The 18146-nt window shown below is 44.0% G+C and overlaps 1 protein-coding gene across 2 annotated transcripts in view; it reads left to right on the top strand.

Annotated features, from left to right (window-relative positions):
* The window catches only part of SGSM1 (small G protein signaling modulator 1), a 270220-nt gene that overhangs the window by 235288 nt on the left and 16786 nt on the right, over positions 1-18146 (top strand). For both annotated transcript variants that reach the window (XM_040351471.1, XM_040351463.1), the window contains 2 exons: positions 4562-4644; positions 12331-12440. In XM_040351471.1, the coding sequence (XP_040207405.1) occupies positions 4562-4644; positions 12331-12440 (193 nt within the window). The remainder of the gene's footprint in view (positions 1-4561; positions 4645-12330; positions 12441-18146) is intronic.

Below are 18146 nucleotides of genomic sequence, written 5' to 3'. Positions count from 1 at the left end.
AAGGCATAAGTGCTTGGGGGATTTTTAGAGACCTTGCAGGATGAGTGCCCCCCCCCCCCAAAAAAAAGTTTGAGATGCTCAAAGCATTCAGAATCCATTTGCAGGTGCATTTGTCATCTTGTCAGCAAACCTGAGCCTGTAGAGCATTGACTTTAATGGCGCGTACATCTGATGGACCGTTTTCATCAGACCAAACCGATCATGTGTGGGCCCCATCTGTTATTTATCCATCGGTTAAAAAATTTAAAAACTTGTTTTAAAATTAAAAAAGGAAAAACAGTGCAGCGCTAATAAATGATGTATATGCTTCATAAAAATTGATGATTATGCATAAAGTTCATTCTGGAGTGAATTTAGAAACCAGAGTAATGGAAAGAAAAATTAGTGCATTAAAGAAAAAGTCCTTAGAAACCGTGAAGTAAAAGTTCAAGTGACTTAATCCAGCGTTCTTTCTTGTGGGAGAAAGCTGTTATGCAAGCAATGTAGAAAACTCTTGATTGCTGTGAGATAGATTTCACCAGTGCACCCGTGAGATAGGATAAGATTGCCTGCTTACCGGATGAAAAGACTGCTTTACATCAGTCTCAAAGGGCTTGTGGGAAGTCTGGTCTCCCAGTACCTTATCCGTCTAGATCAAGGGTCTCAAACTGGTGGCCCTCCAGCTGTTGTAAAACTACAAGTCCCATCATGCCTCTGCCTGTGGGAGTCATGCTGGTAACTGTCATTCTTGCAATGCCTCATTGGACTTGTAGTTTTGCAACAGCTGGAGGGCCACCAGTTTGAGACGCCTGGTCTAGATGGTCTCAATGGAACTCAGCATATAATCCAGGACATCATATAACAGAAAAAGAAGGACCTCTCATATCGTATAACGTTTTACAGAGGGGAAGGTTTAATAAGTAATGCACTTACAATTGAGTAGTAAAAGTACAGCATTTGTAATAGACGAAGGAAGCGCCTCCGCTCTCGTGTTCCGATGCTTCTCGCTACTCAGTCAGGAAACACAGCCGGCGTTCAGGACGGAACGCGATGACGTCCTTTTTTATGTTTTATTAAGTTGTTGTACACAATTTAGTGCTAGCAGCTGTTTATATAAGGTTACTTTTCAATATTATTTCCTTTAGCGCAGCGTCAACCTTTTGTTTTTTTTTTGTTTTAAAATTAACAGATGGATACCTAACCGATAGAAAAAAAACAATCGTTTGTAGGCACGTCCATCAGTTAAAAATCCACGCATTCTCAGAATCAAGTCGACGCATGCTTGGAAGCATTGAACTTCGTTTTTTTCAGCACGTCGTTGTGTTTTACATCACCGCGTTCTGACACGATCGGTTTTTTAACTAATGGTGTATCAATTATTTTTTTCTGAAACATTTGTGCACATGCTTGAAGTGAAGCAATTCACTAATACACGTCTATACACAGACACAAATGTATATATATTATTTGTTTAGATAATTTTTTGCACTCATAGTGATTGTTTTGGGAGCGCCCTTTACTATGTCATTTATTCGTTATTAGCCTTCACTAATTTCAGGTGCAGCAACCCCTCTCTCTCTCTTTTGTTTCACCACTGGCACCAGTATCCATTTATATATTATTCAGGGCTGTAAGCTGACCATTTTATTTAGTGCCAGGAGCTCTGACTAGCGTTCAGAGAGCTTTAACAAAGTCTGTCTAAAGCATTGTTTTGAAGCAAGTGTAAACTAGCCGTTAATGTGTGTTGAAACCGAAGAAAGTGTAAATGAGCCCTTAGGGTGTTTTGGAAAGGTGGAGTTAAAGAGAACCAGTCATCATGGGGTCTTTAAAAGATTCTGAACATCCAGTCTAAAATTATCTTATACATATCGTATACACAGGCCGAGAACCAGTGACTGACCGGGTCTTGATTAGCGCGCTCAGCGTTGGAATTGTCAACACGCGATCGGAATTTACGAGAACGGATTTTGTTGTCGGAAAATTTGAGAACCAGCTCTCAAATTTTTGTTGTCGGAAATTCCGACAGCGAATGTCCGATGGAGCCTACACAAGGTCGGAATTTCCAACAACAAGCTCCCATGAAACATTTGTTGTCGCAAATTCTGACCGTGTGTACCAGGCTTAGCACAAGGACAAGATAGTGGGCAAAGTAATTGTACTCACAAACAATGCATGGTATTAAAGCCTCTAATGAAAACCTCTGATATATGTATCCCCCAGTTCAGCATCAAAAAGTGTCAGACTGGATCTGTTGGTTTAGAAACATCAATTCCACTCATACATGGCCTAAGCGCTCATCAAAAGCCTTTGATGAGCAAACCTAGCCTACAAGAGATCAACGTTTGACACAAGACTTTACAAAGGGTAGTTACCTGAAATTAGGCATGGACTGATAACTCATGGGGTCCCTGGGCAATAGGAGATCATGGAGCCCCCTGTGTCCCTGTCCACACTCAAGCACACCCACATAAGGTCTCACCTACTAATTGCACTACCCACATTACATGCATTTGTCACAGAATTTCTCTACACAATGTTCAAAATAAATGTTTAATAAGGTAGCAAAATAAGGAAAATAAACTTACATTAAAGAAAGTACAACAATGGTCCTTTACAAAATGTAGCAGAAAAAATGTCCTGAGTGATTCATAGGATACAGTATTAACATTTTTAACACAAATTAGAGTAAATTAGGAACAAAAAAAATATTTGGGGAAAATTACTTTGCAGATTTTAAAATAACACAAAATAAAAAACATCTAGGTCTTTTCAATCTACTGTATATTCAAATAGCCAAAGCTAAAGCAAAATAATAAACCAAATTACCCTAATGAAATGAAAGACTAATGCAACAGACCCTCATAATGCGAGTGGGGGCCAATATGTATTTTGCACGTAATCTGTTCTGGCATAAAAACACAATTTTGTCAATATAATTACTATAGAGATCTCCTGTAAAAAGGTTCCCTATCATTCTTATAGAGGTCCTCACATCATTCCTTTAGCTTTATCCTATAAAGAGATCCCCAGATCATTGCAATAGAGATCCTCCAGCAAAGAGATCCCCACATAATTCCTAGTGAGTGAGTGTGAGAGTCACGGTCGCGGCACAGCGCACTCAATGGATTGCATACACTAGTTTGCCAGCCATTTAGAAGTGCAGTGTGCTTGCGCCATTGATGTCTTTGGCCTTTATAAATGTGAACATCTCCTGACCGGTACATGTTTGGGAGATATTCATGGTACCTACAGGTAAACCTTATTATAGGCTTACCTGTAGGTACAAGTCATAAAGAGGACTTTACTACTGCTTTAAGGCAATCCTCTTTCTCACATTTTGTGTCCACCTATGATTGGTGTAAATACATACTTGGCTGTCATTTTAGCATTATTAAGAACAGGGTTAAAAATCCCCAATGACAGTAAGAATCATGATTGCAAAACAATATCAATGCCTTGTCAAATACAATTAGTACCTAACAATAAGATGATGGTAAGAACATAATAGAAGGGTATAACAGGAGCAGTTTCATACTTTGGTTTGAATTCAGTTTTTTTTTTATGAAACTAGGTTCATATAGGTAAAATAAAAAAAGGTAAATGTATGTGTCTATGAACATTTAGAGGCTAGTTTAGGAAAGGAATCCTTTTTGGTTAGCACTTCTACCTAGTAGCATTAGGGTCGTTGGTTTGAATCCCAAGTATGGGTTCTCTGGTTTCCTCTTACACTCTAAAGACAAGCTGGTAGATTAATTGGCTTCTGTCTAAATTGGCCCTAGTATGGGTGAATGTGAGCTGGAATCTTAGATTGTAAGCTTCTTGAGGGCAGGGACTGATGTGAATGCACAATATACACTCACTGGCTACTTTATTAGGTACACCTGTTCAATTGCTTGGTAACACAAATTGCTAATCAGCAAATCACATGGCAGCAGCTCAATGCATTTAGGCATCTAGACGTGGTGAAGACCACTTTCTGAATTTCCAACTGAGCATCAGAATGGGGATGAAAGTGGGTTTTAGTGACTTTGAACGTGGCATGGTTGTTGGTGGTCTGGATATTTAAAAAACTGATGATCTACTGGGATTTTCACGCACAACTGTCTCTAGGGTTTACAGAAAATGGTCCGAAAAAGAGAAAATATCCAGTGAGTGGCAGTTGTGTGGATAAAAAAAAGGCTTGTTGAGGTCAGAAGTGAATGGACAGACTGGTTTGAGATGATAGGCAACAGTAACTCAAATAACCACTCATTATAACCAAGGTATGCAGAATACCATCTCTGAACGCACAACATATCAAGCCTTGAAGCAGATGGGCTACAGCAGCAGAGGACCATACCTGAAAATGAAAAGCGCTGCGTAAATTGACAGTGCTATATAGGTGCTTGTAATAAATAAATTACCCAAACTGGTTTTGATACGTTAAAAAAAAATGTTTCCATGCACCTAACTGGATATTTAAGGTAAATGCAGGCTTGATGAACATTGATGATTTAGTAAGTCAATACCTTATTGAGTATTTGTTGCTGCTTGCCAGTTGTCCTGCTAATGTTATCCTTGTGTTTGATCTTTTTGTTCTCAGCTATGTGTGGCAGCACATTGAGATTGGATATGTGCAAGGGATGTGTGATCTGCTGGCTCCACTCTTGGTAATACTAGATGATGGTATGATACATTACTTATCTTCCTTAACTGTTACTGTAAAATAATATCAGTTTATAATAAATAACCCTTATTCTAGTTCTAGACCTTATTCTAATTTTAGATGGTTATAGTTCTACTTGGCTACCCCCTTTAACAGCAGCTTTAGGCCCAAGTAGAAGCTTAAACCAGTGTATTCAAAACCCAACATTATCCCCATGTTATTTTAATAAAGAAATGCACTTTTAAATTAAAAGTAGTGCATTACAGCATTGAAAAAGGTAATGTAAACAATTATTAGGCTGTTATGTCATATTGGTATGAGGAGCTGAGAGCAGCATATGTTTTCAGTTTAAGGTAAGCATTTGACTGAGCATGAACTGTCAAAGATTAGGGGTCCTACTCAAAGTAATGCTGTTGGACTGCCTATCAGGTTGCCCATTAGGTCTGCATGAGGCTTGCAACAGACCAATGGCCAACTAAAGAAGCGTGCATAGCACTGACACAACACAGTTGGGAGACCGTGGCTTAGCATTGTCATTGTGGAATAGGAAATGCTGTTTGCAGTATTTCCAGGCAGGAAACTGCAAGCAATTGACAAAAAAATGATTTGCTTAAGAAAAGTGTTTTCAGTGAGACATGATGCCAAACACACTGAAATGTAGATTTAGGGTTTACACTTTAACTGTTGTCTTTTAACAGTCTCTGTTGTGTGTTATGCTGTGCAGCTTCTGTAGTACAGAGAGCAACAATGTGCCAAAATCATAATGTGATATGTGATGGGCCAGATGCCAACATTGTTGTATTACAGGAGCTTAAATGTTGCTGTCCAGGTGGCCATGGTAAAGATTTGGGCATGCACAAACATCCTTTGTGTTTGCAAAGCCATTAAGTACTAAGGCCTATGGTTCAATAAAGATGGACCCTGGCACAGCCACAGTGGTACATTGTTATTCTCCATGTTTCCAAAACCTAAAGAAGTGCAGGAATACTAAGAATCTACCTACTGTAGCATCGGTCTGATGCTGCAGCTGTCCCCCACTGGCTCGAAACCACAGAACTGAGGCATTATGTGACCGCTGAGCACTCAGCTCTCGGGTCCACTCTGAGCACAGAGTGGTGACTGTCCGTCTCTGCTCTCTGCTCTACGCCTCCAGTGCTTACTGGAGCGCCGAAGAGACGAAGGGAGCGGCTGGCTTTGGCGGTCATCAGCTGGCTGGTCAGGAATCTGCATGGATCCTGACATTGTCAGTATCCCCCCAGAGTCTGGAGTGGCTCTGTGATTTCAGCCAACGCTGGACTTTAGCACCCATGTGACCCACAAGAGAAGTGTGGCCAAAAAGGCTTTTTCTGGTTTAACCTTTGTTTAAAAGAAAGTATTATAAAACACTACACACTGTTAGACCCCTTTCACACTGAGGGGGGGCGTTAGCGGTAAAGTACTGCTAATTTTAGCAACGCTTTAGCCATGTTATAGCTGGGGTTTAAAGTGCCCCGATAGCGTCTGAGGAAAGGGTTAATAGCTCCACTGCCGAAGCACTTTGCAGGCGCTTTGGCAACGATGCCCATTCATTTCAATGGGCAGGGGTAGCTTGTAAGGGGCCCCAAAGATGTGGATTGCAGGACTTTTTTTCCTGTCCTGCAAGCGCACCGCTCCCGTGTGAAAGCACTCGGGCTTTCACACTGGGGCTGCAGAAGAGGCAGTTTACAGGAGCTTTTCAGGTGCTATTTTTAGCACAAAAAACGCCTGTAAAACCTCAGTGTGAAAGGGGTTTACTATGTATCAGCTATCAGTGGACATAGGAGCAATCGCTGCCTATGTTCACTGTATTACAGGACAGGGGCTGAAAAACACATGTTTATCAAGCCCCAACTTCACCCACACCACTGCCCCCCCTCCCCCCGCCACGCTACCTGACATCTCACCAAAGCTCAGTGCAAGCAGCAGCTGAAGGCGGTGGGAGGGAAAGAGGGATGCCTCTGGAGTAGCGATGGATCGGGAGTGTGGGGGCAGTACTGGGGGGGGGGTGATCTGACTGCTGGAAGGGGGTACATATCTGGATCACCCCCAAGCCCCATGCAGCACCTGAAGCCGGTGGGAGTGGAAGAGCAGGGATGGCGGCTTATGACGGTAGCTGCGGGGATCAGGTTTGCGTGGAGGGTCAGATTGGGTGGAAGAAGGGGGTGAACGGGATAGTAGAGGAGAGTGGGGGAGCAGTTTAAGGTGAAAGGAGCGTAAGGATGTGAAGTGGCTGAGGACAGGGAAGCGACGACATGGGTGGGCAGTCACATTTGAGGTTAATAACTCTGATCAGCGAGTTGTAATCTGCTGATCAGAGTTATATAATTCTACAATTCAATTATATAATTCTACAATACAATTCTGCTATAGGTTTATGGTCATTGAAGTGACCATGAGCTTATATCAGAGGGAGAAACGGACCTGGCCACCTACAGGCACTTCTGTAGGTCCATACGGCATACAAACCTGGCAGTGAAAGGTTTAAATGAAATTTTATGTGTCCGAAGGTCAGCTTTTTGGAAAATTCTGTTTATTGGATTTCACAAGTTATAAAACAGTACAAACATTGTACATACAACAAAAACACACATACAATGGGGAAAATAATTGTTTGATCCCCTGCAGATTTTGTAAGTTTGCCCGCTTACAAAGAAATTAAGGGTCTATATAATTTTTATCATAGTTGTATTCTGTGTGATAGAAACAGAATATCAACCAAATATCCAGAAAAAACACAAGATACAAATGTTCTAAATTGAGTTGCAGTTCAATGAGTAAAATAAGTATTTGGGGCCAAATCCACAAAAGAGATACTCCGGCGTAAGCCGTCGTATCTCTGGTTCTAACTTTGGAACTGATCCTCAGAAGCAGTTTTCCAAAGTTAGGCAGAAGATCCGACATCTGTAAGGGACTTACACTGCCGGATCTTAGGATGCAGTACCGCATCCGCCACTGGGGGCATTTCGAGTCGAAATGCCTCTTCTGGTATGCAAATTAGCACTTAGGGCGATCCACAAAGCTTTTCTGCTTCGTTTTTTCGCCGTAAGTTTTAGTTTGCCAAGTGTAAAACTAGGGCTGCTTTTACATGGTCTAAAGTTAGTAACACCATGTAAAAGCACATTCAAGCGACGGCATTTGGTATGCATTCCCGAGGGAGAACTCCACGGCAATTTGTAAAATCCAAACCGGCATGGGTTCCCCCCCAGGAGCATACCAGGCCCTTAGGTCTGGTATGGGTTGTAAGGAGACCCCCCCTCCGTCGAAAAATCGACGTAGGGGGTCCCCCTACAATCCATACCAGACCCGTATCCAAAGCACGCTACCCGGCCGGCCAGGAATGGGAGTGGGGACGAGCGAGCGCCCCCCCCCCCTGAGCCGTGCCAGGCCGCATGCCCTCAACATGGGGGGGTTGGGTGCTCTGGGGCAGGGGGGCGCACTGCGGGCCCCCCCACCCCAGAGCACCCTGTCCCCATGTTGATGAGGACAGGACCTCTTCCCGACAACCCTTGCCGTTGGTTGTCGGGGTCTGCGGGCGGGGGGCTTATCGGAATCTGGGAGTCCCCTCAAATAAGGGGGCCCCCAGATACCGGCCCCCCACCCTAAGTGAATGGATATGGGGTACATCGTACCCCTACCCATTCACCTGGAGGCAAAAAGTTAAAGTTATTAAACACACAACACAAGGGTTTTTAAAATAATTTATTATTCTGCTCCGGAGGCCCCCCCTGTCTTCTTTATTAGCTCTAATACCAGGGGGGGCTTCTTGTTCCGCTCTCCGGGGGTCTTCTCCGCTCTCCGGGGGGGGCTTCTTCTTCCGCTCTCCGGGGGGGGCCTCTCCGCTCTCCGGGGGTCTTCTTCTCTCTCCGGGGGTCTTCTTCTATCTTCGCCGCTCTCCGCTGTTGACTCGGCGAACCCCGGTTCTTCTGCAGCTGTCCGGTGCCTTCTTCTTCAGCGCTGGCTGCCTGCTATCTTTGTGTGTTAGCTCAATTAGTAACAGGCAGCCAGCGCGGTCTTCTGTGACGTCAGGTTCTTCTTCTCCCCTCTTCCGATGTTGACTCGTCGCCTCTTGACACTGCAATGATGGAAGCGCGCCTTGCATCCCATTTATATATAGGCATCACCGTCCCATCATGCTCCGGCAGGTACCCACGTGGTGGGTGCCTACCCACGTGCACCCACCACGTGCACCCACCAGGGGGGGCCTCCGGAGCAGAATAATAAATTATTTTAAAAACCCTTGTGTTGTGTGTTTAATAACTTTAACTTTTTGCCTCCAGGTGAATGGGTAGGGGTACGATGTACCCCATATCCATTCACTTAGGGTGGGGGGCCGGTATCTGGGGGCCCCCTTATTTGAGGGGACTCCCAGATTCCGATAAGCCCCCCGCCCGCAGACCCCGACAACCAACGGCAAGGGTTGTCGGGAAGAGGTCCTGTCCTCATCAACATGGGGACAGGGTGCTCTGGGGTGGGGGGGCCCGCAGTGCGCCCCCCTGCCCCAGAGCACCCAACCCCCCCATGTTGAGGGCATGCGGCCTGGCACGGCTCAGGAGGGGGGGGGCGCTCGCTCGTCCCCACTCCCATTCCTGACCGGCCGGGTAGCGTGCTTTGGATACGGGTCTGGTATGGATTGTAGGGGGACCCCCTACGTCGATTTTTCGGCGTGGGGGGGTCTCCTTACAACCCATACCAGACCTAAGGGCCTGGTATGCTCCTGGGGGGGGGGGGAACCCATGCCGGTTTTTTCTTTGAAAATTGGCATGGAGTTCTCCCTCTCAGGAATACATGCCGAGCGACGCTGTCATTTTTTTTTATAATTATTTGTTTTCCCGGCGCGTATATTTTTTTTCACCCGTCGCAACTTTAGTGTCCCGTCGCGATCCACAAAGCCCTGCGTCAATTACGTTCGCGCGCTATGCACGTCGGGAAAATTACGTCACACGCATGCGCAGTACGGCCGGCGCGGGAGCGCGCCTCATTTAAATTTTAAACGCCCCCTGGAGAGGAGGACCGCCTTGCGACGGAGGCACTTAAGTTACACGGCCTGAAATTTCTAGGTAAGTGCTTTGTGGATCAGGCACTTAGGTAGAAACTTTAAGTCAGTGTAACTTAACTGCTGAAAGTTAAGTTACGCCGCCTGGCTGAGGATTTGGCCCTAGATGCCCAAGCAAAACATAGTTAGCGACCAGGTTTGCACACATCTCAAGAGGGATTTTGGTACAATCGTTGTTACAGATCTTCTCTAAATCCTTCTTGGCTGTCACTTGGCAACTCAAAGTTTCAGCTCCCTCCATACATTTTCTATAGTACTAAGGTCTGAAGACTGGCTAGGCTACTCCATGACCTTAATGTGCTTCTTCTTGAGACACTTTGTTGCCTTGGTGGTATGTTTTGGGTTATTGGTATGCGGAAAGACCCATCTTCATTGTTCTGGCTGAGGGGAGAAGGTTCTCATCCAAGATTTTACAATAAATGGACTTGTCCATTGGCCCCTCAATGCAGAAAGTAGGCCTGTACCTTTAGCAGAGAAACGGCTCCAAAGCATAATTTTTCCATCTCCGTGCTTGACTGTAGGGATGGATTTTAGGGTCATAGTCAGCATTTTTCTTCCTCCAAACACAGCAAGTCCCCCTCCTCAAGAAGGCACATGTACAGTCATGCCAATGAACATCTAATTGATTCAGAGAAGGATTGGGAGAAAGTGCTGTGATCAAATGAGACCAAAATTTAGCTCTTTGGCATTAACTCGACTCACCGTGTTTGGAGGAAGAAAAATGCTGACTATCACCCTAGGAACACCATCCCTACAGTCAAGCACAAAGCTGAAAACATTATGCTTTGTGACTGTTTCTCTGCTAAAGGTACAGGTTGACTTTGCCGCATTGAGGGGCCAATGAATGGGGTCATGAATTATAAAATCTTGGATGAGAACCTTCTTCCCTCAGCCAGAACACTAAAGATGGGTTGTGGATGGGCCTATCAGTATGACAATGACCCAAAACATACCGCCAAGGCAACAAAGGAGTGGCTCAAAAAGAAGCACATTAGGGTCATGGAGTGGCCTAGTCAGTCTCCAGACCTTAATCCTATAGAAAATGTATGGAGGGAGCTGAAAAGTAGGGATTTAGAGAAGGACAGTGGACCAAAATCCCTCCTGAGATGTCTGCAAACCTGGTCACCAACTATAAGAAACGTCTTACCTCTGTGCTTGCAAACAAGGGGTTCTCCACCAAGTATTAAGTCATGTTTTGCTTGGGGATCAAATGCTTATTTTACTCCCTGAACGGCAACGTACTTTATAGCATTTGTTTTATGTGGTTTTTTTTTGGTTGATATTCTGTCTCTATCATTTAAGTACAGTTTACAATCCAGCTGATAAACCCACAAACCAACCCAACCCCCCCCCCCCCCCACACCCACATTCAACCCTAGTTGAATACTTCTGACAATAGACTTTCACAATCTTATAACCTGGTGGTTCTCAACTCCTGTCCTCAGGACCAACTAACAAGGTTTGTAAGATAACAAAATACATCACAGGTGATATAATTTGCTGCTTAGTGATTTAGGCTGGGTTCACACTATACTACACGACAGTAGTACGACTTTCATCCTACTTTGCTCTGTGACATTGGTCCTACATTGGTCCTACATCCTTCCGACTTTCATGAACAAGATACTGCTTTGCTCCGACTTTGTTATAGTATGACTTCTTCTTTTGCCAATCAAAACAATCCCAGAGTGAGATAAATTCCTTTTTTACTGCTGCTGTAATCACATGTCGGATGTCAAAAGTCGGATGTTAAGGACAAGGATCCTACTTTGATCTGACTTCAATGATATTCAATGGGCTGAAGTAGGATCAAAGTCGGACCAAAGTAGTACAGGGAGCATTTTCAAAGTCGGACGGACATGTGTCGGACCAGTTAAGACGGCTCCCATAGGGAAACATTGATTTCCACACGTCATGAGCTTCCAATGTCGGAGCGTTTGTCGGACCAGTGTGAACCCCGGCCTGAAGTATTCTAGCCTGCATTCCCCCAGGGTAATACTTAAAATCTGGCCTGTTAGTGGGTCTTGAGGACAGGAGTTGAGAACCACTGTTATAACCCATGAGTATAAGAACAATAACATCAGCACTAGTGCAGTGGTGCTTCTCACAGTACCTTCAGGCAAACTAATGTGACAATATCTAAAAAAAGAAAGCCACACTTTTTTAGTTTACAATAAAGCTGGTCACCCACTTTACCATCTTATTGTGATTGGTTTTACCAACAGCTGTTTAGGGTGGGAGCCTAACTAAACAACCTGTTCAGTTTTTAAGCATTTAGACCCTCACTTTACATAGCTATTGAAAAATCGAAGCGAAAATGCATCAGGTTGCTATGTGTGTTGCCAGTGTCATGCCGCGTACATACAGTCAGACTTTTGACCGTGCAAAAAAAATAAATAGAGAACCTGCTCTCTATCTTAAGTCAGTCGGAAATTCAGATGGAAAAAGTCTGATGGGGCATACACACGGAATATCCGATGGAAAGCTCCCATCTGACTTTTTCCATCGGAAATTCCGACCGTGTGTACACAGCATCAGTTTCTTGTGCAAGAGACTAAGTAATGTGCAGATTGAAAAATGAAGACACTGTAACTGTTACCATTCACTGTACCTGCCATGATTCACTGTTCCACAGAGGCCCTGGCCTTCAGTTGTTTCACTGAACTTATGAAAAGGATGAACCAGAATTTTCCTCACGGCGGTGCCATGGATACACACTTTGCCAATATGAGATCTCTAATCCAGGTAAGTTTAGGATTTTGTGATAAACAAAGCTTAAGTGTAGCTAAAATAAAAAACAAAAATCCACACGAGGGACATTAGGAACCCCCTCCTCCCAGGGCCTTAATCTTCCAGGGTGGTGAATGTAATACAACAAGAGGCTGTCACAGGCTTTCTTCAAGAGAGCAACTATGCCTACTTTTGCTGCCCAGCTGCTCCATTTATCGAAGCTGTACTACTGAATGGCAAATACACTGTGCACTTTGAAAAGTTGTATTGAACATGTTAAAGTGTCACTTTGTAAAGACAAAAAGCAAGTAAGAATAAGCATTTTTGATTGCACATGGTTGGATGCCGGAAATCAGCAGATCTTTACCACATTTACTAGGCTCTGGGGAAAATGAGTGCAACTGCACAGTCTGCCTTTAGTAAATCCAACCCAGTATCTTAAAAAACCTTGAAATCATTTTGGCTGCAAATGCTGAAGATTTGTACCATTTTAATTTTAAACCTCTTATATGATAGCCCAGAGTAAATGGGATCTGCTGCATTTTACCTGGTTAGGCTGCATTATTATTATCGAGAAAAATATACTGTCTGGACTTATACTATATCCAAACATTTTCAACTCATTTGCCATATCCATTCTAAATAATCTTGACTGCCCTCATTTGAAATGAATAGAAAATAAATATTATGATGCAGTAATTCTCTCCAGGTCCTTCCTTGACTGGTGTTTAAATTCCACCCATTAGAGCAGGGGTGTCAAACTCATTTTCATCGTGGGCCGAATCAGCATTATGATTGTCCTCAAAATGGCCAGTTGTATCTGTAAGATTAAATGTCCAGCGCGCGCATCCCCTCCCCTTACATTAGATGTCAATAGCCACCCAACCATCAGAAGTTGAGTCCCCTACAGTGTTGCCAACCGTCAGTATTTTTACTGGCAGCCAGTAAAAAACAGGCAATTTTCTCCTGCCAGTAAATGCCAGTAAAATTAAAAGGTTGCCAGTAAAAAATATGGCTGTGGCGCTCAGCTTGGTCCAGAGCCGGCTGAGACCGCGCAAGTTCCTGTAACAGTGTGATCGGGCGGCTCTGGCAGAGTCGGTGCCTGAGCATGTCGTGTGATGTCATGGTGCAATGGAGCCAAGCAGAGTGGCCAGAGCCTCGTGTGCGGGTCTGCGGTATGGGAGCAAGGCAGGCTGGTACCGGGACGGTCAATGCTGTTTAGACTGGAGTGGACTGGAGGGACCACTTGGCTTGGAGAGAGACCGTCACTGTGACTCAGGAGGGGACGTGTTGTGTCAGTGAGGTCTCATCATCATCTGTGCTGCTGCACACGGCTGTCAGTGTCACTGTGAGGCCGGGTACACACGGACAAACATGTATGGTGAAAGCGGTCCGTCGGACCGTTTTCACCATACATGTCTGCCAGAGGGCTTCTGTACGATGGTTGTACACACCATCGTACAGAAGTCCGCGCGTAAACAATACGCGGGGCGTGTCCGCGGTGTCGCCGCGTCGATGACGCGGTGTCGCCGCGACAATGACGCGGCGACGTGGGCGGCCCGCCTTTAAAATGCTTCCACGCATGCGTCGAAGTCATTCGACGCATGCGAGGGACGGCAGGCGCCTGGACATGTACGGTAGGTCTGTACTGACGACCGTACATGTCCGAGCGGGCAGAATTCCAGCGGACTGTTTTAAAACAAGTCCAGGAATATTTGTCTGCTGGGAAAAGGCCCGGCGGGCAAATGTTTGCTGGAATTCGGCCCGCTCGCGCCCACACACGACCAAACATGTCTGCTGAAACTGGCCTGCGGGCCAGTTTCAGCAGACATGTTTGGTCGTGAGTATGGGGCCTGAGAGTAAATTTTATATGTATGTGCCGCCCATTCTAATTTCTTGCCCTCCTGAGGCCTGTCTCTGAGCTACTTACTATATTGAAAATAAAATAAATATGTTTTTTGCCTCATTATCTACCTTAAATCACATTGCTAATTGCATATTGTATTTGTTTGTAGCCTAAATACTCTAATTTGCACTTAAAACTGTAATTTTGTAACTTTTGGAAATGCCAGTAAAAACTTGGCTGTGCCAGTAAATTTTGGGTGTTGTGTCAGTAAATTTCAATCTGGTAGGTTGGCAACACTGGTCCCGTACTCCCCTACCACTTACATTACAGTGCACCCCCCTTCCTTATGCTGCTGCTGGGATGAAGCTGGACGCATTGCTTGAAAGCAGAAAGTAGGGGTCTGGAGGAGGACCAGAGAAGGGCTGGAGGGCCGGATTCGGCCCGCAGGCCTTGTGTTTGACACCTGTGCATTAGAGATTTAGATCCATATTATGTTTTGTATTACTTGTTGCAATCCCTTTGGATACCAATAAACTATTTAGGAGAAAAGAAAAGAAAAACACATAAATACTGCAACTGTTAACTGCCCTTCCCTAAAGTGCCGCTTTTACAGTTAAATTTGAGAAAACCCCACTATACTGTATGTTTGTGTTCCTATTCACACAGCATGCCTAAAAAACGTTTAAAAACAAATCTTACCTTTTAGATGTTTCTAGCTGCAAGGTTTTTTGAACAGTGTTAGAATGAGCCTATCCCAAGTCTGTTCTCATAACAACACTGCAAGAAGCCAAGCCTCTACACTTTTGACCCCTTGTTAGGACAAACAGTATTCAAATCTAGTTACAATTGATAATGAAGATTTGCCTGCGCATTAAAGAGAGGGTAAATTAATGCAAACAGAGCTGCCAAGCCCACTCATAAATATAAAGAACCGCTTAGGATTTTTCTTCCCTCAGCAGCAACTCCTACATGCACCATAATGTGCCAAAAGTAGAGACAGGTTAACATAACACATGTATGAATAAAGTAAGCCATTATAGAGACTGCCAACACTGACCTGCTTCTGAAAGTGCTATATTGTTTGGTTGCTATATTTTAATGCTTCACATGTATGAAATGCAGATTAGAGAAGTGTGATAAACGTCAGAAGTCCTTATCTGCACATTTTTTTATTTAAAGACTTAAAGCTATAATAAACCCCAAAACAAGATGTAATGTAATGGCTGCATTTGTTTTCTTCTTAACCACTTTAGCCCCGGACCATTTTGTAGCTAAAGGACCAGGCTACTTTTTGCAATTCGGCACTGCGTCGCTTTAACTGACTACGACGTGGCTATAAAAAAAATTGGCGTCCTTTTTTCCCCACAAATAGAGCTTTCTTTTGGTGGTATTTGATCACCTCTCCGTTTTTTTTTTTTTTTTTTTTTTTTTTTTTGCGCTATAAACAAAAATAGAGCCACAATTTTGAAAAAAAAAAATATTTTTTACTTTTTGCTTTAACCTCCCTGGCGGTATGATTCTGTCTGGAATTACGTACCAAAAGCGGTACAATTATTTTCAAGGAAATTTGGTGTTTTATACTGTAGGCCTGTAATTCTTAGGAATAACTCACTTAAATCTGACCAAACCAGAGTTTAATAGGCATCCCGGGTATGACATTTTTAAAAAAACAAAATTATAAATTATAATATAATAAATAATTATAAATAATTATAACAAATAATAATATAATTCTAATAAAAAATATTTAATAATGTAATCAAATCAAAATCACTGAAATTTTCTCAGTTGCAGAATTGTTGCTGTCATTATTATTATTTTTTTATGACGAATTTCCCCACAAATCGCTATCGCACAATTCTGCAAGTGATTATAATTTATTATCGCTGTTTTTTAGCTGATCTAAAACCATTTTTGACATAAAGGGACACTTTTGGTTGCTATGGACGATCTACAGTTTGCAGGGAGAAAGAAAGGTTTTTATTATACAAAAGAACATGTAGGGCACTGGGCAGACCACTAGGGACAAGGGGGAGTGTTTTTTTTACATACAGTACTGTAATCTATAAGATTACAGTATACTGTATGTATAGTGTTTGTTTACTTTTTTGAATTTGGCGCCGTTCTCCGCTCCCGTGCGTCGTAACGTCGCAGGAAACGGAGATCGGCGGCACAGGAGGACGCTGTGTGAATCGAGCGAGGTCCCGCTCGCTCACACAGCGCGGTGGCATCGCTGGATCCAGGACAAGGTAAGCCAGCGCACGCTGCAGGCTCTGCATAGCTTACCCCGAGCGTGACTCGGGGATACCGATCGCAACATAAAAAACCCACCCCGAGTCACGCTCGGGGATACCGCCAGGCAGGTTAATAAATATCCCCTAAAAATATATATATAAAAAAAAAAATCCTCAGTTTAGGCCGATACGTATTCTTCCACATATTTTTGGTAAAAAAAATCGCAAAAGGCATTTATTGATTGGTTTGCGCAAAAGTTATAGTGTCTACAAAATAGGGGATAGTTTTATGGCATGTTTATTAATATTTTTTTTTTTTACTAGTAATGGCGGCGATCAGCGATTTTTATTGTGACTGCGACATTATGGCGGACACATCGGACACTTTTGACACTATTTTGGGACCATTGTCATTTTTACAGCGATCGGTGCTGTAAAATGCACTGATTACTGTGAAAATGACACTGCCAGTGAAGGGGTTAACCTGTAGGGGGTGCTGCAGGGGTTAAGTGTTCTCTAGGAAGTGATTCTTACTGTAGGGGGGGTGGCTTGGCGTGTGTCGTCACTGATCGTCGTTCCCTATGACAGGGAACAGACGATCAGTGACATTCTCACTAGGAAGCACGGGGAGAGGTTTGTTTACACTTACCTCTCCCCGTTCTTCAGTTTTGTGACCCAATCGCAGGACACTGGCGGCAACCGGGTACACAGGTCCCACATGCGCGGTCACGGAGCTCAGGACCGGGTCGCGAGCGTGCCGCTGGTGATGCGTGTGACCCACGGCTGGGATCTTAAAGGGGACATACCTGTACGCCCTTGTGCCCAGCCGTGCCATTCTGCCGACGTACATCGGCGTGCGACGGTCCTTAAGTGGTTAAAGGGTTACTAAACCCTGCTTTTTTTTAAATATCAAACATATCATACTTATCTCCACTGTGCAGTTAGTTTTGCACAGAGTGGCCCCAATCTTCATCTTCTGGGGTCCCCCGGCGGCACTCACGGCTCCTACTGGCATCTAGAAACCCCCTAGGAGAAGTGCTCTTCCAGGGGTTTACAGTGCGGGCGTGCTCCCGAGTCCAGCATTTGCGTCCATAGACACAAAATGCCAGACGTCATTGGATTTGATTGACAGCAATGGCTGCGCTGCTATCAATCTACTATCCAATCAAGAGCTGAGACAATGGGCAGAGAGCGTGAGCGCGTCTCCCGCGTGGGAATGAACGGGCTCAGGTGAGTAAAACAGGGGGCTGGGGCTGCTGAGTGACAGAAGTTTTTTCACCTTAATGCATAGGATGCATTAAGGGGAAAAACATGAGGTTTAACAACCCCTGTAAGCTTTTATGACTTTACTTTCACCTGGTGATCTGGTCAGTAACATACTTCCTTATCTTAGGGTGGCTCCACTCCACACAAGTCTGGAGAGAGGATGCTGTTATATGCACTAGCAACTGTATATGGACTAACTAATTAAAGCAGAACTCCAGCTAACACTTTTAAAGCAGTTACAAGAGTTTTTTCCTTTCGGGATCAGGGTTTAACTTGTATGAATAATAGCTGACCATTGTAAGCACCCCTGTCAGTGTTAAATTGTTTGTCTCAACACTCTGTCGCTTTTACTGGGCTAGAACCCCTATCATATCA

Source organism: Rana temporaria, chromosome 1, assembly GCF_905171775.1.
Source record: "Rana temporaria chromosome 1, aRanTem1.1, whole genome shotgun sequence".
NCBI classification, from domain to species: domain Eukaryota; kingdom Metazoa; phylum Chordata; class Amphibia; order Anura; family Ranidae; genus Rana; species Rana temporaria.
This window is presented reverse-complemented; position numbering and strand designations above follow the sequence as displayed.